Source organism: Mesocricetus auratus, unplaced genomic scaffold (genome assembly GCF_017639785.1).
Source record: "Mesocricetus auratus isolate SY011 unplaced genomic scaffold, BCM_Maur_2.0 Super-Scaffold_100004, whole genome shotgun sequence".
NCBI lineage: Eukaryota > Metazoa > Chordata > Mammalia > Rodentia > Cricetidae > Mesocricetus > Mesocricetus auratus.
In genome coordinates this window covers 86,612,399-86,631,778 of record NW_024429189.1, presented here as the reverse complement: position 1 = coordinate 86,631,778, position 19,380 = coordinate 86,612,399, and the positions used below count along the sequence as shown (strand labels likewise).

The following is a 19,380-nucleotide window of genomic DNA, read 5'->3' as shown; positions in this document are numbered from 1 at the left end:
TTAAGCCCTCAGCAGGCCATGGGGGGCAACTGTGATGGGGAATATGAGAACAAATTTATCAACGCCACCTTTTATTTATGTTGGTCCATGTCTATCCCACAACAGCCCTGGGAGCTAGAGCCATCATTATCTCCACTTTACAGCCAAATGACTGATGCCAACATGCAGTGACTCACCCAAGGTCATAGCACTGGTGAGAAGCACTGCTGTGCCTGATCCATGTTTCCTTGTCACCTGTGTGGCAACTTCCTGGACACCCTCACCCAGACCTGTCTGGCATCTCCTGGTCCTCCAACTATATTCCAAATTTCTTCAAGGCTGATCTCAACCCACACAGGAACCCAGGCAACAGCTAGAATCAACCCCCCACACATCAGCTTGCAGTGTCTGTGAGGGTCCCATCAGTCAAGGCCTGTGGTTCTAGTGAGGGAGTCCAGTAGCTGGAAGTAACTGTACTTGAGGTCATACTCCATGTCATACCAGAAATTCACTGTGGAGAAGATGAACCTGGATGTAAGGGCCCAGCCTTTAAGCAAGAATCATCCCCACCCATACCTTGTTGGGCCCTGGGTGCTCCTTACCAGCAATGCAGCCGTGGGACTGCTGGACATGGTGGAACCACATAGCTGGTAGGTACAACAGTTCGCCTGCCCGAACTGTGCAGTGAAGGGCCCGTGCCTGGCTGTAACTGGGGTAGCAGACCAGGTCTGGAGCCAGGGGGTCCAGTGGAATCCAGGGCACCTAGAGACACAAGATCTCTAGCTCTGTCCCCTTTCCTCCCAGCCTTGAAGAGCCACAGACTTGGGGTTTTCAGCGGGAGGTATCACCTCCCCAGAACCTGGGAGCCTACCCCTTCCCCAGAGCCAAGAACAGAACAGCACCTTCTCCATGGCCTCCTCATCTACCATCCTAAAAGTGCCCTCTTCGGTCAGCTGGTAGGTCGCCGGTGTGTACAAACCTGAAGGCGAGGTCAGGCAGATGAATGACCAACAGCCTGCCAGACCCTCCCACCACAGCCAGCCAGTGTTCCCCGCAGACAGAGACCGGAGGGTGGGGGCCCTGAGGCTGTACCTCAGGCCTGGGCACCCAGCCTGCCCTCTTGCTGCCCGCCCTCCACCACTGGCTACCAGCTCCTTTTAGGTCATGTTACCTACCATAGGGGATGAAGGGCCGGTCACTGGGTGGATGTAACAAGAAGTGTTTCTCGCCAGAGACCACACAGTACAGATTCTCATAGTGGTCCTTGTGCACTGCCAACACACAGAAGACCTGGAGATGAGAGGAGAGCAGCCCAGTCTGCCCTCAGCCCCACCACCCCTCAACAGAGCCTACAGAGAAAGGAGAACCCATACAGGATCAGCAGAATCGGGGAGACTCTGAGGACTCCAGCAAGCATCACAGATACTGGATGTGGGTTCCCCTTCATTAGGAGGGGAAGCAGAATCAACAGGCTCTACTTCCTGAGCCCTGCTCTCCTAACTATCTGGCTTTTGAAGAGGCGTCTCGTAACCTAGAGGGTGTGGTGTACCCTGTCCCTAATGCCCCTGCTATCAGGAGAGACCCTTTGTGGTGGCCTAGTCCCAAAATATCAAAAGTAACCTGGGCCCACCTTTCTTCCCTCTGCCCCAGCAGCTCCCTCCCCTCTTCAGGAGTCCCCACACCTACAGGATGTCACTGCAGCTGCCTCCCCCAGCCAGAAGTTCACAGCATCAGGCATCTTTCCTGTGGGACAGAGTGAGCTAGTATCAGGCTGACGATCACAGGGCAGTTATTCGGAAATCTGAGTGGGGGCAAAGGAAGGTCAAGGAATCTAGGAGAAGGTGACACTGGGAGTGTGACCCCTGGGGCAGAAGGGACAGCAGCCCTTTCAGGGTTTCTGCTTTCATGTCCAATCATGGGGCGGGCAGGCAGGTGGCACCTGAGCCCAAGGAACCAACACCAAAGACAGAGTGAACAAGCGAGCTGAACCCTTCCCCTCACTTCATCCCCACGCCCTGCCTCTTCCCTCCTCCACTTACCCAGTGACTCAGAGGCCCAGGGTACATGGGACTCCATGTCTGACAGAAGCTGAGGCAGCTCAGTGGGCAGATTGGAGCACTGTTTCTGCACATAGAGGACTCCTGGGTGCTGGGCCCGACCCTCCAACACATCCAGCACATGGCTCATGGGCAGACGATGTTCAGCAGGCATCACAAATCGGTCCCCTCGCACAGCATCCGCGTAACCATCTGGGGTCACAGCCACACTCACCTCTGTGGAGCCCACTGTGGCTCTGAAGGCACGGATACTTGGTTTGTAGCCTGCCTCTAATGGTCACTGGTCTACCCCATCCCACAAAGAAAATCTTACCTTAAGTAGGAGAGGGACCACTTCTGGAGGGCTGGCCAGTGCTGCAGGGCATTGCGAATAATGCAGGGCCTATTGGGACACACCCAATCCCGGTAGAAGCAGAGTGGACTTGGGGGCTCATCCAGGTAGGGCACAGCACGAGGTACACAGAGGTCTGAAGAAAAAACGGGGAAGGGGATCTGAAATCAGTGTTACTCAACTTGTGTCATACTGTCTGCACAAGAAATCCTCTATATGGACATCCTAGGCAAGGCTACTGCTGACAGAGGAAGCCTGCAGAGATGAACCCTCGCTTCTTTACCCTGACAAAGCAATCGCTCAGCAGCATCCATTAGGAAAGGGAGTCACTGAGCAGGCAGCCACAGGCTAACTGGGATGGGGCCTGGCTCTGGGAGCCCCTTCCAATGGTGATATTCACTGCATATCTATAATGGGCCCAGCAGTGGGCCTGGCCAGTGTGGACATCGGAGGATGATACTATCATCTCAAGCAGTTGAGGCCTATCCACCCAGGGAGATAACGGCCCAATGACAACAGAGGACAGGTAGGGGCTGAACCTGGGTCTCATGAACAGCAGCAGTACCCTTAGCCATCTTGGGCCAACACTTGGGCACTGTACCACCTACAGAGACATTTAAGTGGCTCTGTGTCACCTTTAAATGGGTATGGTGGCTCACATGTGTAAACCCAGCACCTGGGAGGTGGCAGCAGGAATATCAGTTCAAAGCCACCCTCAGTTACAAGTTCAAGGCTATCCTGCATATGTGACACCATGCCTGGCTCTGAACTCCCTTTTGATTTACCCTACCCCATCCTGCCCATGGCCCGGATATCTAAGTCTATTGATTCTGCCCTTTTTTCTCTCAAACCACCATTTCCTTCCCTCTGCTGCTTTGGGTCCAACGTCACACGGACAGGCCTCCTTCCCTGACCACCCCTCTTAAACTGTCACTTGTTAGAAACAATCCTTATCTCTGCCTATTTATTTTTCTCCACAGATTTATCATTACCTGACCTATCCATTTATTTATTGTCTCTTTCTGCAGACTAGAAACACCATCACAATGGCTTGAATGATGGCCACGTTTCCTGGTACACCCTAGCACCTTAACACAGTAGATGCTCAGCAAATACAAAGTCAAAGGGACGTGTCCCACACTCTGGCTGGCTGGCTGGTTGCTGCAGTGAACAAACTGGTCTTTCTGGTGGAATCCCACTCCTTCCAAGAACACCAATCATCTATCTGAAATGCAATCTCATCTTTGTTACACACATTTGATGGCTGGCTCACTGCTACCCCTGGCAGGATTCAGTCCACCCTGGCATACATTCAAGCTGCTCCACCACTGAGCCCAGCCCTTTTTTTTTTTTCTAGTCTGATTTGCTCATGCCTGCCCCTGACCTCATGCCTTCTCCTCTGGCTGGGCTTCGTTCCTGCTCACTCTCTTGGCTTTGAAGAGCTTTCAGCTTAATGTCTGACCAAATGCTTTGGTGCCAATCAGCATTTCCTACAACCCTTGCTAGATGTCTATGACATTCATTTTACCCCAAGGTCATGCGCACACATTGTTACATCTCCATCTGACTACCCTCCCTTGCAATCGCTCAGAAGTGAGTACCTTTAAACTGGACATTGGAACCACATGGGAAGACATTGGTCGGGCCAAGAAAACTTCAAAAACAGCTAGTCATATACTTGCTGCCCCAAATAGGGATAAGAATCACCAGGGGGGAGGAACAGTCACCCCACAAAGCAATGATCTTAGAAAGCACCTGGGGCTCAACACAAATAACTTGCTCTTTGGGATCTGTTTTTGCAGTGCTCAGGATTGAACCCATGGTCTCCTACATGCTAGGAAATCACTACAGCTGTGCTACTCTACCCTGAAGTTTAAAAATGTGTAGATGCCTTTTTTTTTTTTTTTTTTGAAACAGGGTTTCTCTATGTAACCCTGTCTGTCCTGGAACTCCTTTGTAGACCAAGATGGCCTGGAACTCAGTGGTTCACCTGCCTCTGCCTCCCAAGTGCTGGGATTAAGGCATGCACTGCCACCACCTGGCGTTTATTTTTTCAAGGAAGAATTACATGAAAAATTAAGTACTAAATTAAACAACAGGTGTCTACCTGGAGCTCAGCAGTTGCTACTGGATCCTCCAGTCTCTGACCCCCAGCTCTGGAATCACATCAGACATCACCATCAGGAGCCGGGGATCTGAACTCAGGTCATCACGTGCTTAAAAGCACGTTATCCACTCAGCCCTCCCTCCTCGGGCTGGTGAGATGGCTCAGCAGATAAAGGGATTTGTTGCCAAAGTTAAACACACTAAACACACACATTCTGGCACATAGAGATCCTTAATTTTGTTAAATGAACAGTCAAGTATTTGCAGAATTATTTAAAACAAGAGGTTATCAATAATGGGTGCCAGGTTCACAGGAGTGAAAATGTGAGGCCAAGGCCCCGGGAATGCCCTCTAAAGACACAGTGCGGCGAAGTGTTTAGCAGGAACAATAAAACGGAGTGAAGCTCACTTTATTTACAATGCATAAAGAGGCGTCTGCCCTGCTGTTCAGTAACACGTGACGTAGTAAGAAGGGGGAAAGAATGAGGTAGTGAGGAGCAAAGCACCCAACACCTCGTAGTGGAGCAGCCCATATTGCTTGGGTGGTCTCCACGACCCTCAAAGCTTGGAGGCCGCTTTGAGTGAACAGTCGACTGCTTCTCTCCACAGAACCCGCCAGGATCCGAGATACTTGAGGTTCAAGAGTCTTCTGTACCGAAAACGCAGCAATGCAGAGCACAGGGACTCAGCACCCGCTGGCTTTGAGAATGGCAGTACGAATACCGCCGGAGCAGCGCAGGGCCTGGACCAAAACCACAACTGCACCCCACTAAGGCACCAGGACGTGCGACCATCAGCTGTGCACACGCCCGCCAACAAGAGAAGGGTGACATACGAAAATGTGAGGCCACCAGTAGGCCACTCATGAACACACGACCCCAGGCTCTCTCCACGCGAGCTCCACTCACCGCGAGCCGCCGCCGGGAACTCCTGTAACACATTACGCACAGTATCCAGGGCCGCCTCCGCCATGACGCCCGCGGGAAGAGAACACGCCCCTATTTCCGCCCTCGACTCCCAGCCCCGCCCATTTCCGCCCTCGCCCCGCCCCTCAGGGCGCCTTCTTCGGAGTCAGTTAACAAATGATTGTGTTTATTGACAGTTTCATACGTCGGTACAAACGAGACGTTAAAACAGCCTCACCCCGTACAGCCGGGGAGGAGACAGGCGCCACAGTATAAAAGTTATAAATAAGGGGCTTTTTAAAACTGGGATGGGACAAATCTGGACGTGGGCAGCAGTGGCCAGTGACCTCAGACATGCAAGGGGAACTAAGCACCACTGGCCACAAGACCCCATCCATGCAGGGGAGAGCGCAGGGAAAGACCGGCTCCCTCGAGAAGAGCAGGCTGGCTAAGGCCCTCTAAGAACCTGGTATTGGTCAGGGCAGCCCTCTGCCTGCCCAAGGATCCGCCCCCAGCCGCTACTGTTCTCTGGACCAGGAGTTTGGTCAGGCCGGTAGTAAAAATGGGAATACACGGTTTGAGTGTACTTAGGGCACTCAGGATGAACCGCCAAAGCTAAGCACCCATTAATACTGTTTCTAGCCTCTGCCTCCAGAGCTTGGAAGGTGCATCAGCAGGGTTTTGTCATCTAAACCCTGTGAAATGTCATTCTGCCTTACCTAATGCAGAGGGAGGAGGGCCCAGAGACACACACACTCCAATTCTGCAACCACCTCACTACTTACAGCCTGCCTATAGCCTCTCTTTACCCTCTACAAGTTACCTTAATTCTGTCCCCCTACCTCTGCCACCTACCAGTCCCCCTGTCACCTTCCCAGCATGTCTCTTGTCCAGAGCCTCCACTCCACAATCTCCAGTATCCAGGATCTCTAAGCACTCAGCACTGCCTTTGAAAAAGAGCCTCCTTTGTGAGCCAGGTGCTCATAGCCATCTCCTGTCAGCCTGACTCCTGACACCAGGATCCGGGATTGTAGTGTACTCCTTTTCATGTTTCTGGATAAGAGTTCTAACTAAGCCAGGCTAGTGAAGCTGAGGCCAAATGTGATGAAACCAGGTACCTACCAGCCAGGCAAGTATTGGAACAACGAACACTCAACTGTGTATTCGTGTGTGTGTGTGTGTGTGTGTGTGTGTGTGTGTGTGTGTGTGTGTGTGTGTAGCCAAAGTCCTAGGAAGGTGGGCTAGTGCCCTGTAAACCATGAGGGAACTCCCAATACAGGTTTCTGATTGCGCGTTGCCCAGGATGTAGGGAGAAAGTGGTCCCTGGGGCTTCAGTAGTCCTCTAGGGACCAGGGTTAGAGAATGAGGAAGCCCAAAGGGCTGAGGAAACTAGGCAGGCTTTGTGCTTGCTCAGCAGAGGGCTTTACTGTCCTGCAGCAAAATCCCACAACTGGCTCCACAAGGAAACAAAAAGGGATGGGGTAGGAAATGCAGGGGCTCTCTTGCAGGGAGAATGGGAGTGGAATGTGGGGCTCAGGTCCTGATACCAACTCAGGTCTTCTAAGGGCTGGGGATCCCCTGGAGGGCCAGGCAGCTCTACCTTTCTCAACTGCCAGGAATGGAGGAAAACCACCCCTGCTCTGGCAGCCAGGAGAGCGCAGCTGGTGTGAGAGCAGAGGTGAGGGTCACAGCTGGCTTCAGGGCACTAAGTGCCACATCTCCTCTCCCCTCTCCCCCAGAGAGCCCTGTGTATGCTCCACCCCAGGGAGTACCCTGTGTATGCTCCACCCCAGGGAGCTGATCCCTGAAGTAAATTCAAATGGCTTCTAAGAAAAGAAGGCCAGCCCTTCCCAGTGTCCCCAGATGAGGCAGGCTGCCCTCCTACCCCTCACAGCACCAAGATGACATAGACTCAAGACCTGCTAGGAGCCTGCAGGGGCTTTCGAGGCAGGAGTCCCAAGGAAGTGAGGCAACAGTCATGGAAATAAATTAATAAATACAGGGGCCCCTGAGCAGCAGCTGGGAAAGCTGCTTTGCCTCTGAGCACTGACCCCTGCTATCCACTCCAGACGTTCTCACAGGTTCTGGTGAGCGGAAGAAGGGCTACAGTTTCAATGGGGAGCATTTCTCTTGGACAGGCTTCTGGAACTCAGAGTCTGCGCTCCATACGCCGCTCCACGGCTCGAAGCAATAGCTCTGAGTACTGCTCCAACAGGGCTTGAGTTTGCTCAGCCCCCACAGCCCCAGGGCTGCCGCCCGGGCTGGACAGCACAGCCCCAGTCAGGGCCTCTAGTTCCTGCCGCACTGAAGAGAAGGTGTCTCTCAGGAGACTGGTGATGTGGCTGTGCTCTGCTGAAGGTGTCTTACAGCTGGTTACCTGCAACAAGAATACTGCAAGTGAGGTGAGGTTCAGTAGAGAATGATATAGAAAAGGGGGCTCCACCTGGGCCTAGCCTGTCCAGAAGGGACACGCACCACCAGTACGATCAGAGTCACTCTGATGGGTGACCCAGATGAAGGTCTCTCTAGATTAATAAAACCATCTACTTCATCATCACTTTCCCCAACAACTCAAACAGGCTGCACTTTTCTCTTTCAAGCGTGGGCACTGTTAAATTGTTTCCTGCATATAAAGAGCCCAAACCATTTGGGAATATGAAAAAGCATACTATTAATAATTACACTGAGACAACAGGCATGGATTGAGATTTTCTTGAACAAGATGACATTCTAAGCTACAACCCTGTCTTGAGTGCTCCAATCCTTAGCCAGAAATGACCAATAGACCCTGTGGTTGAGGCTTGGCCTGGCTTCTGACCTTCTCCTCTACTATTCTCAGAATATTTTTGAGTGCTCCACCCAGAATGGAGGAGAACCCTTACTGTTACTGTGCTAGACACTCAAGCATGTAGCACTGAGAACAGGCTGTCTTCCTACCAGTTGCTACCCAACACTCACCAAGTGGTAGAGTTGCACTGCCTGGCGTACATTCCCCTGGAGCTCTGCCACAAGCTGTTCACACTGTTGCAGACTCAAGGCCAGTTCTGAAGGACAAACACCAGTGAGGCCCAGCTGCTCTTTCAGGCATCCCAACCCAGGGCCCTCAGAGCAGTGCAGCAAGCCCCATCGGCCCACAGTTCCCGCCCCTTGTCTCATTCCCTTCCAGCACCTTTCCTGACACCACAGACAAGAAAAGCTTAGAGGAAAAAGCCAGCCCTAGCTCTAGCCCCAGAGCCAGGCCCAGTATTCAGAATACACTACAGGGTTGAGTGGGTCATAGGAAGATCATGAAAGGTGGCAGGAGTGTCTCACCATCGGGGTGACTTATGGACCAAGACAGGAGCAGACAGGACGAAAAATGCCAAAGGCTGGACACACAGACATGAGATGGAGCCAGAAAGTGGCCAACAGAGACAGGAAAGAGGATGGCATGAGAGACGAGGCTGGGCAGCTGTGCGCACCTGAGTCCTGGCTCAGGGCTGCCCCTGGCCTGGTGCATTCCATGGGATTAGCAGTCTTCTCAGGGGATGGGGGCTGAAAGCTCTCGGGGTCTTGGAGGATGTTGCTGACCGGCAGTTGCTGGGCACAGGGGTGGTTGGGGCCAGGGTCACCCTGGCCCTCTGTCCTAGGTTTAGGAGTGGCACCCTCCTCTGAACAGGCCTGCCTTTCAAATGTAGTGTGAGCCTTTCCTAGGCTCACCAGGGAGCCAGACTGTTCTGTTTCATTATGGATTCGGCCCTTGGTTACAGGTGAGAGTGTGGCCAAAGCAGGACGGTCAGGCAGTGGTTTGGGAATGTCCAGGACAAGGTGAGCCCGGTTAGGCAGAGCTAGTTTGTTGAGTGGTGAGATTCGGACTGGTGCAGGGGCCTGAGCTTCACTTGCCAGGCCCGGGTTCTCGCCAACAGAAATGCTACGAGCCAGCATGGCCGTAGAGCTGGTGGTGGGGCTCTGGTAGGAGTGGGTCTGAGATGGGCAGCTATCAGCTTGTGGCAGGGATCCTAAGCTGCCCTGGGTCTCCACCTCCCGGAAGAGCAGTGGACGCAGTGAAGGCACCTCATCTGCATCGGAGACAGGGACAGTTAGTTGCAGGTCAGGTTGGTATGCCAGCCTGAGGAAGGTATGCCAGACGCTAGGGCTCGATCCCTAGTTGCTACTTTCCCCCAAACAGGACACTAAGGGACGTGCAGTGGCAAGCATGGGGACACACCAGGGCCACACTAGGCCTACCTTCCCCCAGCACGTCCACATACACGCCCACATTTCCCATACCCTGGAGCTAAGCACACCAGGTTCCTCACCCTGTGGTACTAGGCTGTGTACAGACTGGGCTTTCTGGAGTCGAGCTAAGGGGCGGGTGGTAGCCATTTTCTTGGGGGCCCAGCTGTTGTTGCGGTTGCTACTACGCCGTCGTGGCAACAGCACAGGAGCCACCTGCTGGGGGCCGGAGTTGCCAGAAGAGGGTTCCACTTCTGGGGGTGCTCCTGGAGGAGTGGCACCACTGCCTTTCAGCTGGTCACTAGATATCTGTGACACCTGGTCAGGTCTTGACATCAGGGCCAAGCTTGAGGAGGACGAAGATGGTTCCCTACAGGGAGAAAAGGTTCAGAAAAATGTCTAGAGAAGGCTCAGTGTTTTCCTCCCTCTAAGATGTCCAGATGCTCTCACAGACAGAGAGGCACCAGAAGAGGACGAGCACAAACAAGACAGAGTTTGGGTGAGGCCGCTTGTTCCAAAGCTAGGAGTACAAAGTGCTCTTCAGGAGAGGAGGGAAGAAGGCTCCATGGTTCCAGGCACAGGAGCAGCGTGTCAGCAGAGTCCCGTGGGGTGTACCTGAGTGGGGAGGTCTGCACTTGCAGCAGGAATCGGGATGAGATGCTCCGAGACGCTGTCCTTTCCAGGACCCGTGCTGGACCCCCTGCAAGTGGCACAGAAGTCATGAACTAAATCACAAGTGAAGTTCTTGCCCCAGGTTTTGCCTCTGCTACAGAGAAACCAAAGGCCCTGCCTGCTAGACCCCCCCTCTCAGCTAGGCATGGAAGGGATGGGGGTAGACTCCACTGACTGAAGGCTGGCCCACTGACCACACCTGGAGCAGCCCCATTGGCCAGCGTCTCAAAGTGCTGTTTCAGAAACTGCTCCTGATCCGGGGTATGAGGGCTGCTTCCTTGTAGCCCACAGAGGCCAGTGCCCCCCTCCTCTTCCTCTTCTTCATCACCCTCAGCTGGCTCTTCAAGGTCTGAGGAGATGCCATCCACACTTAGGGGCTCTGTGCTCTCAGAGTCTGGATGTGGGGGAGGGGAGAAGCATCACACTGTGCCTGCCTGTCACAGGTCTCCCTCCCGTTTCAGCCAATTGTCCCTTCCTCATGCTGTAGCCTTACCTTCATTGGGGTGTTCGGGGCTGGAGAGCCGGCTGCTGCTGTAGTCTACAGAGCACGCGCTGTCAGGACTGTGCTTTTCTGAGCCCCTGTTGCCTGGGTAGACTCTTCCTAGGGATCCTCTGGTTGGAGCCTGCACCTGGAACGCACTGCCAGGAAGGCCCGCAAAGGAAAGAATAAACAGTGAGCAGAGGTCAGTTCCACTGTAGGAGTGAGGTGGCAGCAAATCTTGAGTGGCCTGAAGGCCAATCATTGCCTAACTGGGAAAACTCAGAGGGAAAGGACTGAGGGCTACATGGCCCCATGAGCTCTGGCCACGGCACAGCCCTTACCTGGTATCCATGGTAGGGCTGTCACTGGGTTCCGGGTAGACAATACCATCTTCAGTGGGTGCAGACTCCAGATCTTGGGCAAAAACTCCTTCCTCTTGGGACAACAATCGGATAATGTGGGGGCAGGAACAGGGTTGGGAAGCCTGAAGCCGAGGAGCCTTTTCATTCTGGAAACACACAAAGAAGGGGCACTTATGAGGGTTGCCGATATGAAAAGAGGGTGTTGAGAAGAGGTAAAAGTTGGCAAGGATTTGGTGAACACCAGCTCTGGGAAGAGGTGGCAGGAAGCCAGGCTGGACTCTGGCAAGCTCACCTGGCTAGCACAGGAGAGCTTGGAGGCCTGTGGACCATGCTTCCCAGGGCCAGATGGGCACACAGCCAGTGAGTCCTGGCTGGGACCTCGGGGGCTCGGAGCCAAGGTCTCCAGCTGTCTCAAGTCCAGCATGGAGCGAACACTCAGCTCCACACCCGGCTGAGCCCAGCGCCCTCGTCTTTTGGGTCCTGTGTTGGTTACAGGAGTTGGGTCCAGGAACTCTATGTTCTCTTGCGCCTGGTGGTTGTAGGTGAAAAAGTAATAATTAGAATACACTATCAATCAACAAACAAACATGTACGTATATATAGTTTGCTTGCTCGGCACCTTCCATGTACGAGCTCATTTTATCTTTACAACAATGTTACGGAGAAGGCAGCATCATTATCCCAGGTCTTTCAAGAGAGGGAACCAGAAGCACAGAGGATTTTAGTGACTAGCCCAAGTCCTCCTAGGACAGTAAGTGGCCTGCGGGCTAGGCTCCTCTAGAGCACATGTTCTGAGCTGCCCTCTAGAGCACATGTTCTGAGCTGCCCTCTAGCCCCTCAAAAGGAACCTCTCTAGTTTCTGCCTTTACCTGGTATCTTCTATAGTCTAGAGCTAGGATTCTAGATAACCCTATTCTCTGAAGATGCCCCACAGAACCCAGAGTCCCTTCACAGCAATAAGGACAAACCAACAACAAAGGACCAAGACCCTGGCGTGGCCAGAGTGCACCAGCATCCACATCACCAACAGAGTACTAGACTCGAAGTAAAACTTGGAACATGTGAGGGAGGGCAGGGCTGCTTTGGGGCTTGCTGAAAGTATCTAGCCCTCTCCTCCACTCTGAAAAGTCATAGCAACGGGCCTTGCAGCCCTTCCCTCCGACTATTCTGAACTCACTTCCTCACTGGGGTCTTCAGAACCTGTTTTCCTAGATTTTTACTTGCTGGGCCCTTGATTTTCTTAGACTTTCCTTCTAACCATGTGACTCACACCACTTTTTACTCCTCACCCCATGCTGCTTTGTTCATTGTTTTGTTTTGTTTAAGCAGCGTGTGGTGGTGTAGGCCTTCAATCACAGCACTCACAGGCAAAGGCCCTGTGGACCTGAGTTTCAGACCAGCCAGGGCTACAGAGTGAGACCCTGTCTCAAAACAAAACCAAGCTACTCTTGGATGGGATTTCTCCCAGGCTCCTGGCAGATGAGGTAGACACCTCCTTCAGTGTAGCTAGTCATCTGATACAAGAAGGGAAGACTGCTGCTCCCTCATCCGTTATCCCAGACCAGCTGCCTGACCTCAATAAGGCCTTCCTTGAAAACAGGACTGGAGAGTGTGGGCAGATACCACACCCTAATGCCTCACATGGCACAAAGGACTCTGCTGCTACCCCCTCACTTCCAGTAACCTTGGAGGCAATTTTCAGTGATGGCCACTTACCCGACTCATTTCCCAGTGGGACAGGCTTCGGAGCAAGGCTGGACTAGAGACAGAGGCTAAACAGAAATAGGCAGTCAGAAGTGTTTCCGACCTATCCACCTCTGGGAACAGAGGCCCACAACATCTCCTTTCCCTGGTGATCACTGTGATGGCCCAGTTTCCCGAGCCTGTGATCCAGATGGGGCTTATCTGACCCTACACCAGCTTGTCTGCCTCACACCCAACTGCACAAACCTGGCTCTTTCTTGGTACTCTTGCCAAGGATGGGAAGTGCTGGCAATTCTTCTTCTTCAGTACCCTCATCTTCCCCCTCCTTGTCACTGTCTGATGAAAGAGGTGGTCCAGGAGGAGGTACCACTGGGGCCTGGTGCCTGAGTCCAAGACAACAACGTAAGAAGAGGAGATCCACCAGGGAAGAAGCCAACATAATGGGCTTGTGCATGAGAAGGGAGGTCTAGGGAGACACAGGAGTTGACGAATGCCAAGTTCTAAGTGAGGAGGAGCAGGGAGATCACCAAACTATGTGGACAACAATTAGCACAGCCAGTCTCTGGACCACTTACTGCTTGGGTCCAGAAGTCCTTAGGGGAGAGGTTGGTCCTTGCTGCTTGCCCCCTCGCTGACGCTGGCGCAACTCAGCCAGGCGCTGTCTCATGCTGATGGTCATCTCAGAGCTCAGGCGCCAGACAAATATGCAGCTAGGGTGGAGCCAGAGCACTGGGTGAGGACTCTGGAGGTAGCAACACCATTCGCCCTACTTCCCGGAACTGGCAAGGAGATCCAAGCCACCCTCCACTGCCAGGTCAGGCCCCACCAAGAAATATCCCTATGTAGACCCACTTCCTAGAGACCTCATGAGAGGAAGTGAGAGGAGGGGCAGGGTGGCACAGAAGAGTCTGCTCACCTGTCCCCTGACACAGAGATGAGATGTTTGCAATCGTTACTAAATTTCATGCCAGTGACAATCTCTGTAAAAAGTAAAGAATATGGTCTATGAACTGCCATGAAAGTCTAGCCAAATTCCTGCCTGTTCTAGCAGTGAAGATGGGTGTTGGCTGGAGGGGAGGGTGGGGTTCTATCCATGCTTAGGAGCTTTGTGCTCTGACAGTTTGAATGTGGGGAAGGGAAACGTACCAACCACACTATGCCCATCTGCCAGCAAGACTTCCTACCCTTGCTTTAGTCAACTGATCCCTCTCAGGGTACAACAGCAGAATCATAGGGCAGCAACAGACGAGGGAACGAAGTAGAATTCTGAACGAGGAGATGGGTGCTACTCACCTGAGTGACCAAACATAGTGGCCACGCATTCGCCTGAGGAGAAGTCAAAAATGGAGAGATTCTTATCAGAACAGCTGGTGGCAATGTAGATCCCCGAGGGGTCTGTCTGCACCTGGGAAGACAGTGGAGAGCAGGAGCACCACGCCCTCTTCATTTTGTACCACTCCGTCTCTGAACCCCCCGGTGTTGTCCCACTGGGCCTCACCTTAATGAGAGTGCCGTCCTCGCCCTGTGACCCTTTAAACAGCTTTTTCTGCTTCCCACTACTGATGTTAAAGATCCTGTAAAGGAAGGCACTTGGTCACACACAGTAGGCATGAGGATCAAAGCACACGAGGTACACGTATGAGCATTCACTCCCCATGTGTCCTGGGAGATCCCTCTCACCACCCAAGGTCTACTCTCTCAGGTAAGGCACAGTACTTTGCTGCCTCCAAGAGGTTCAAAACCCTGGACAAAAAGACAGATGATGTGGGGACTGAGCTGCATGAAAGAATGTGGTCCAAAATCTGAGAGGTAGAGACCAGCAAAATGGCGCAGTGGGCTGCTGCCGGCCTGATGACTTACCCTTGCTCTCCAGAACCCATGTCCCAGTGAGACAGACACCAGCCCTGAAAACAGTCCTTTGGCACCCACACGCCTACCATGGCACACGCACATCACCACACACAAAATAAATTAATTAAAAATGAGTGAAGGAAATACCCACCGAATATTCCGGTCCTGGCAGCCAATGGCCGTGTACTTCCAGCTGGGCTCCACATCCATGTCATAGAGGGTTGTCTTCCGCACCACATGGTGTGTCCGTGTGAACTGTACTCCTTCCCCAGACTGCAGCATCACCAGGTCAGAGCTTGCTTCATCTCCCTTCACCTCTTGTAGCTGAGACCCCGCTCCCACCCGGCCCTGTCAGGGACACCCAATGGCCTTACCTTCTGTGCAGTTCGGAAGTAAATGCTCTTGTCTGCTCCACAGCTGATCATGCGCACTTGCCCATCACTGGCTATGGGGAACAGGGACCCGGCTGCTTCCACCATATGAAGCCTTTCTCCTACCTTCCCTTATTTCTCCCAATCAAGCTACTCTACCAACCAATTAAAGGGAAATGCATTCCACCAAACTGATGTCCTCAACCCCAGTCCAACTTATCTGACTCAAGAGTCTCCAGACTGAAAGTCTGTATTCTACCTGTCATCTCCACTTAGCTTTATGTCTCTTCCCTATCAGAAGAGAAGCATAGCAAGAAGGACGTACATCCTCAATTCCCGGTCCCCACCTGCAAATTTGACAGCAGTGATGGAGGATGAATGCTCATCCAATGTCTGTTGTAGGCTATACTCCCGCCCAGCATCCAGCACATGGATCAGACGGTCCCGGCTTGCTGATGCCAGCAGCTTCAAACCTGGAGTTGGAAGAACACCATCAGCTTATATGAGCAGGCTTCTCAACTATATCCAGTAAGGAGCCCCAAGGGGATAGAGTCTCATATCCCTAAAGCTATATGAACCATGGAACATGGACAGGGACCCTGTGGTGGTTTGAAAGAAAATGGCTCCCAAAGGGAGTGGCACTATTAGGAGGGTGTGGCCTTGTTGGAGGAGGTGTGTCTCTGTGGTGTTGGGCTTTGAGGTCTCCTTTGCTCAAGCTTCACTCAGCGTGACACTGAGACCACTTCCTGTTGCTACTTCTCCAGCACCATGTCTGCCTGCCTGCCTGCCACCATGTCCCACCATGATGATAATGGTGAACCTCTGAACTGTAAGCCACCCAATTAAATGTTTTCCTTTAAAAGAGTTGCTGTGGTCATGCTGTATCTTCACAGCGATAGAGACCCTAACTAAGAAACACCCTCTTCTTAAAATCCTACTAAGACCAAATAATCCAAAGATGACAGGACTCAAGATTATCAGAAGCCAAGACAGCTATAAGTGGTATTGGCATGGCAGGAGGGGCCCTGTGCCAGAGCTAGACTTACCTGTGTCTGGCTTAGAGTACTCCAGGCACAGGATCTCAGAGTCATGGGCTTCTACCTTCAACATTTCACTCAGGGACTGCAGCTCATGAACCCTACAAAGATGAGATGTCACTGCAAGGCTGCAGAGGAGCGGCCTCCTCCCGTTACATCCTCTCCCCACCTTTAAAAAATACTTCTAAGCTTAAAGGAAATTTTCAAATAGTACAGGTGTTCCATATTTCCTTGCCAGTTCTTAATTAACATGCATTAACAACAGCACATTATCAGAGACAGGGCATTTACTAGTAACTAAATATCATATTCACATGTCACCATTTTTTCCATATGTCCTTACTTGATCTAGGATCTGATAGAGTCCAAATAGCAATTACTTATCACTCTTAGTGACAGTTTTTCCATCCTTCCTAACCCTTCATGACCTTAACACTTCTGAAGAACACTGACAGTTACTCTGGTGTACGCACCTCACTTAAGTCTCTCATGAGTGAGCTGAGTTATACTGGTTTTGTTTGTTTGTTTGTTTTGTTTTTGCCAGAACACTACGGAAACAATACTATGCCCTTCTTAGAACCCCATAACATAGGCTTCCTCAGGCTGTGCCACTTTCTTGAGATGGCTTTTCCTGAGCTCCCTACCATTAGCTCATTCTTTCCCTTTTAGTGAATAAATATTTTGTTCTTGGTTTTTTGTGGGGAAGACAACCTCTCCTAAAGGACCCAACTACCCCAGCCATCATGGCAGGCAATCAGTCCCTAGCCCAGAACTGACATTACCTAAGCGTCCCCATGCGGTCTCCTGAAGCTAGGTGTTGTCCATTGGGGCTGATACACACAGAACGGATGCCTACTCGGGGATCCATCAGGGACCCATCAGCTTTGTCTCCTCCAGGTAGCTCAGTGTCCAACAGAGCCTGAGTGTTCCCATCCACATAGATGATCTTAATAAGATCCTAGTGGGAAAGGTGAGAAGAGATGGCTAAGGCAGTCCAGCAGGACGGATGCAAGCACAGAGGGATGCTGGGAAAAAGATCAGCCCTTGGCTCATAGAGCAAAGCCAAATAAAAGCTGAATGATCAAGAGTGAGGGAGCCAGTTCCTGAAAATAAGGTCACAATCTGTAGGCATGGGGACAGTAGGCATGAAGTGGGGTTCAAGCCTCTGGCTCACATTGCTGAGGATGTTTCGGTGCAGGGTAGAGCCGTGTACCCCAGAGCTCTCTGTGTTCCACAGGCGGATGGTGTTGTCTGAGGAGCAGGTAATAAAGGAACTGGGGGGCAGACAGGCTTGATTGCTGTCCTTTACCTCGGGGTAGACCTAAATAGACAGAGGGGAAGAGTTAGGATTCCATTTGGGGACAGATTTGGCTATTCAATGAGATGGAAATGGGAATGAAATCCAAGACAGAGTACTAAGACTTCACCAGATGCCTGACATGTGGTAAGGAAACAAGACAGTACTATTATACACACAACATAGTGAGGAAATGCCCACGAACCCTTTATGCCATAATGTCTCAATTACATCATTTCATTTCATTGTTACAACAATTTCATGAATTGGGTACATCATTTTACAGCTAAGGATTCTGAGGTTTGGCCAAGTTTAGTAACTCATCCCAGATCTCTGAGCCCAGGATGAGGCAAATCTCAGGCTAGGCAGAGGCACATAAGAAGAAGCCACACAGGCACTAACATTCAAACTCAAGCCCCAGAGTCCATGACAGGGAAGCTATTGAAAACAGGGAGGCTGTACCTAAGGCTATCCTTGGTGCTCTCTATTTTCTATTCGCACAATGGTATTCCAGCAAACCTATCCCACGTACCTCCACACTCCAGACACAGGAGGAATGATACAGAGCTGAGTACACCTTGCCCACTTTCTTGGGGTCCCTCACATCCCAAACGTAGATGCTGTGGTCGTTGTATACACAAGATAGCCACTGATTAGTTGGATCAAAGGTCAAGGCAATGGTGTCTGGGTACCTGGCATTGGCCCCTCCAGAGAAGAGGCGACTGAGGGAGAGAGGACAGAAAGTTACAACAAAGGAGGGGATGGAGCACAGGACACTGTCTCCAGACCTACAGCTTTGGAAGCAGATATGAGAATACAAAACCAGTCCCTAGAGATCCCACCCAGGAGTTGACCCAACACTAGCTGCTGAGCATGGTGTTTTCCAGAGGAACACTAACAAGTTCATAGACCACCAGTATCAGAGGAGGCAATTCTGTGGACACAATGGGGCACAAATCGAGATGGTTCTATAAGCACTTAGGCACAGAGATCAAAACAAGACCATCATACAAGTCACAAAAATGAGGCTGAGGATACAGCTCAGTGGCAGAGCACTTGTCTAAGAAGCAAGGCCCGGTACTATCTCCAGCACCTCAAATCACCACCGTCATCATTGTCATCAGTATCATCTACTGAGGGTGCCGGCCTAATCATAAAAATGCCCAAGCATCACCCTTTACCTTTTAGCATAATTGGTGGCTGTGTCTTTACCATAGTACATTTTACCCTCCAGTGCTTAAAGATTATCAAGGTGTCCAACTGTAAAATTGACCCTATTTCCTTATATCATCCAACCAGAAGGCTTCAATCCCTTGAGTCTTTCTTTTTGTTTGTTTTTTGAGACAGGGTTTCACTGTATTGTTCTGAAGTCTGTCCTGGAACTCATCTGTAGACCAGGCTGCACTCAACTCACAGAGATCCACCTGCCTCTGCTTCCCGAGTGCTGGGATTAAAGGCGTGAGCCACCACTGCCTAGCTCTTGAGTCATTCTTAAGACCTCTAAGACAAGCCCAGACTTTGTAACAGCTCTTCCCAACACTCACTCAGACATTCCAGGTCCTCTATGCTATTTAGTCTCCTTGGTTTTGACAAATACCAAGAAATGCAGATTTCTTTGTCTACAAAGGTGTTCCAGGTGATCTTTAAGCATTGATATATTCTTCATTCTGTTCCCTGAAGTTTTGACTAAAGCTCTGAATGGGACAGTGGGCCCCACGTAGCTCACCTGGCCTCAGTGATGCTGGCAATGTCTGTTCCCAGAGCATGGGGTCTGGGTAGAGTACTGAGGAAGTGCAGGTTGGAGGGATTGAAAAGGCGCACGGTGCCATCGGCACAGCCACAGAAGATGTATTCTTGGCTCACAGAGATGCAGTGGGCCACAGTGGTCTGTGGGCAGAGTAGCTTGGGTTAGTAAGGGCCACCTTCCTATTTAGCCTTGTTTGATCCTTGCCGAGTCCCCTGCAGCAGTCACTTGTAAAAGGAGAAACAGGCCAAAGCAGGGGCAGCCCCTC

General features: G+C 51.7%; 2 protein-coding genes across 5 annotated transcripts in view; both read right to left on the bottom strand.

The window, feature by feature from the left end:
- Positions 1 to 54: 54 nt before the first annotated feature.
- On the bottom strand, positions 55 to 5,462 carry Jmjd7 (jumonji domain containing 7). Its single transcript, XM_005064705.4, has 8 exons — positions 5,382 to 5,462; positions 2,350 to 2,503; positions 2,019 to 2,272; positions 1,666 to 1,722; positions 1,155 to 1,250; positions 882 to 958; positions 582 to 741; positions 55 to 490 (listed from the first exon to the last, which is right to left on the bottom strand). Exons 1-8 carry the CDS (start codon positions 5,443 to 5,445, stop codon positions 402 to 404), a joined length of 951 nt encoding a protein of 316 aa, XP_005064762.1. The 5' UTR covers positions 5,446 to 5,462; the 3' UTR covers positions 55 to 401.
- Positions 5,463 to 5,544: 82 nt separating this feature from the next.
- Mapkbp1 (mitogen-activated protein kinase binding protein 1) overlaps positions 5,545 to 19,380 on the bottom strand; it is a 50,313-nt gene continuing 36,477 nt past the window's right edge. For 3 of the 4 annotated variants that reach the window (XM_005064707.4, XM_005064709.4, XM_013121975.3), the window contains 23 exons: positions 19,095 to 19,255; positions 17,901 to 18,090; positions 17,246 to 17,392; positions 16,854 to 17,029; positions 16,081 to 16,172; positions 15,382 to 15,507; positions 15,038 to 15,108; positions 14,815 to 14,936; positions 14,311 to 14,386; positions 14,106 to 14,217; positions 13,729 to 13,792; positions 13,388 to 13,522; positions 13,059 to 13,195; positions 12,825 to 12,880; positions 11,401 to 11,637; positions 11,088 to 11,254; positions 10,759 to 10,904; positions 10,465 to 10,659; positions 10,209 to 10,293; positions 9,677 to 9,963; positions 8,840 to 9,436; positions 8,337 to 8,422; positions 5,545 to 7,755 (listed from right to left, as the gene is read on the bottom strand). In XM_005064707.4, the coding sequence (XP_005064764.1) occupies positions 7,528 to 7,755; positions 8,337 to 8,422; positions 8,840 to 9,436; positions 9,677 to 9,963; positions 10,209 to 10,293; positions 10,465 to 10,659; positions 10,759 to 10,904; positions 11,088 to 11,254; positions 11,401 to 11,637; positions 12,825 to 12,880; positions 13,059 to 13,195; positions 13,388 to 13,522; positions 13,729 to 13,792; positions 14,106 to 14,217; positions 14,311 to 14,386; positions 14,815 to 14,936; positions 15,038 to 15,108; positions 15,382 to 15,507; positions 16,081 to 16,172; positions 16,854 to 17,029; positions 17,246 to 17,392; positions 17,901 to 18,090; positions 19,095 to 19,255 (3,693 nt within the window). In that variant the 3' untranslated portion in view covers positions 5,545 to 7,527. The remainder of the gene's footprint in view (positions 7,756 to 8,336; positions 8,423 to 8,839; positions 9,437 to 9,676; positions 9,964 to 10,208; positions 10,294 to 10,464; positions 10,660 to 10,758; positions 10,905 to 11,087; positions 11,255 to 11,400; positions 11,638 to 12,824; positions 12,881 to 13,058; positions 13,196 to 13,387; positions 13,523 to 13,728; positions 13,793 to 14,105; positions 14,218 to 14,310; positions 14,387 to 14,814; positions 14,937 to 15,037; positions 15,109 to 15,381; positions 15,508 to 16,080; positions 16,173 to 16,853; positions 17,030 to 17,245; positions 17,393 to 17,900; positions 18,091 to 19,094; positions 19,256 to 19,380) is intronic. The other variant, XM_040746080.1, reaches the window with a different exon arrangement.

Bases quoted from the DNA above. Each gene is read 5' to 3' on its own strand.
- Jmjd7 (XM_005064705.4), bottom strand. From the start codon at position 5,445: ATGGCGGAGGCGGCCCTGGATACTGTGCGTAATGTGTTACAGGAGTTC. The intron at 2,273-2,349 runs GTAAGATTTTCT...CCGTGCCTTCAG, and splicing joins TGGTCCCTCTCCTACTTAAG to AGCCACAGTGGGCTCCACAG. The intron at 959-1,154 runs GTAGGTAACATG...CCTCGCCTTCAG, and splicing joins CCGGCCCTTCATCCCCTATG to GTTTGTACACACCGGCGACC.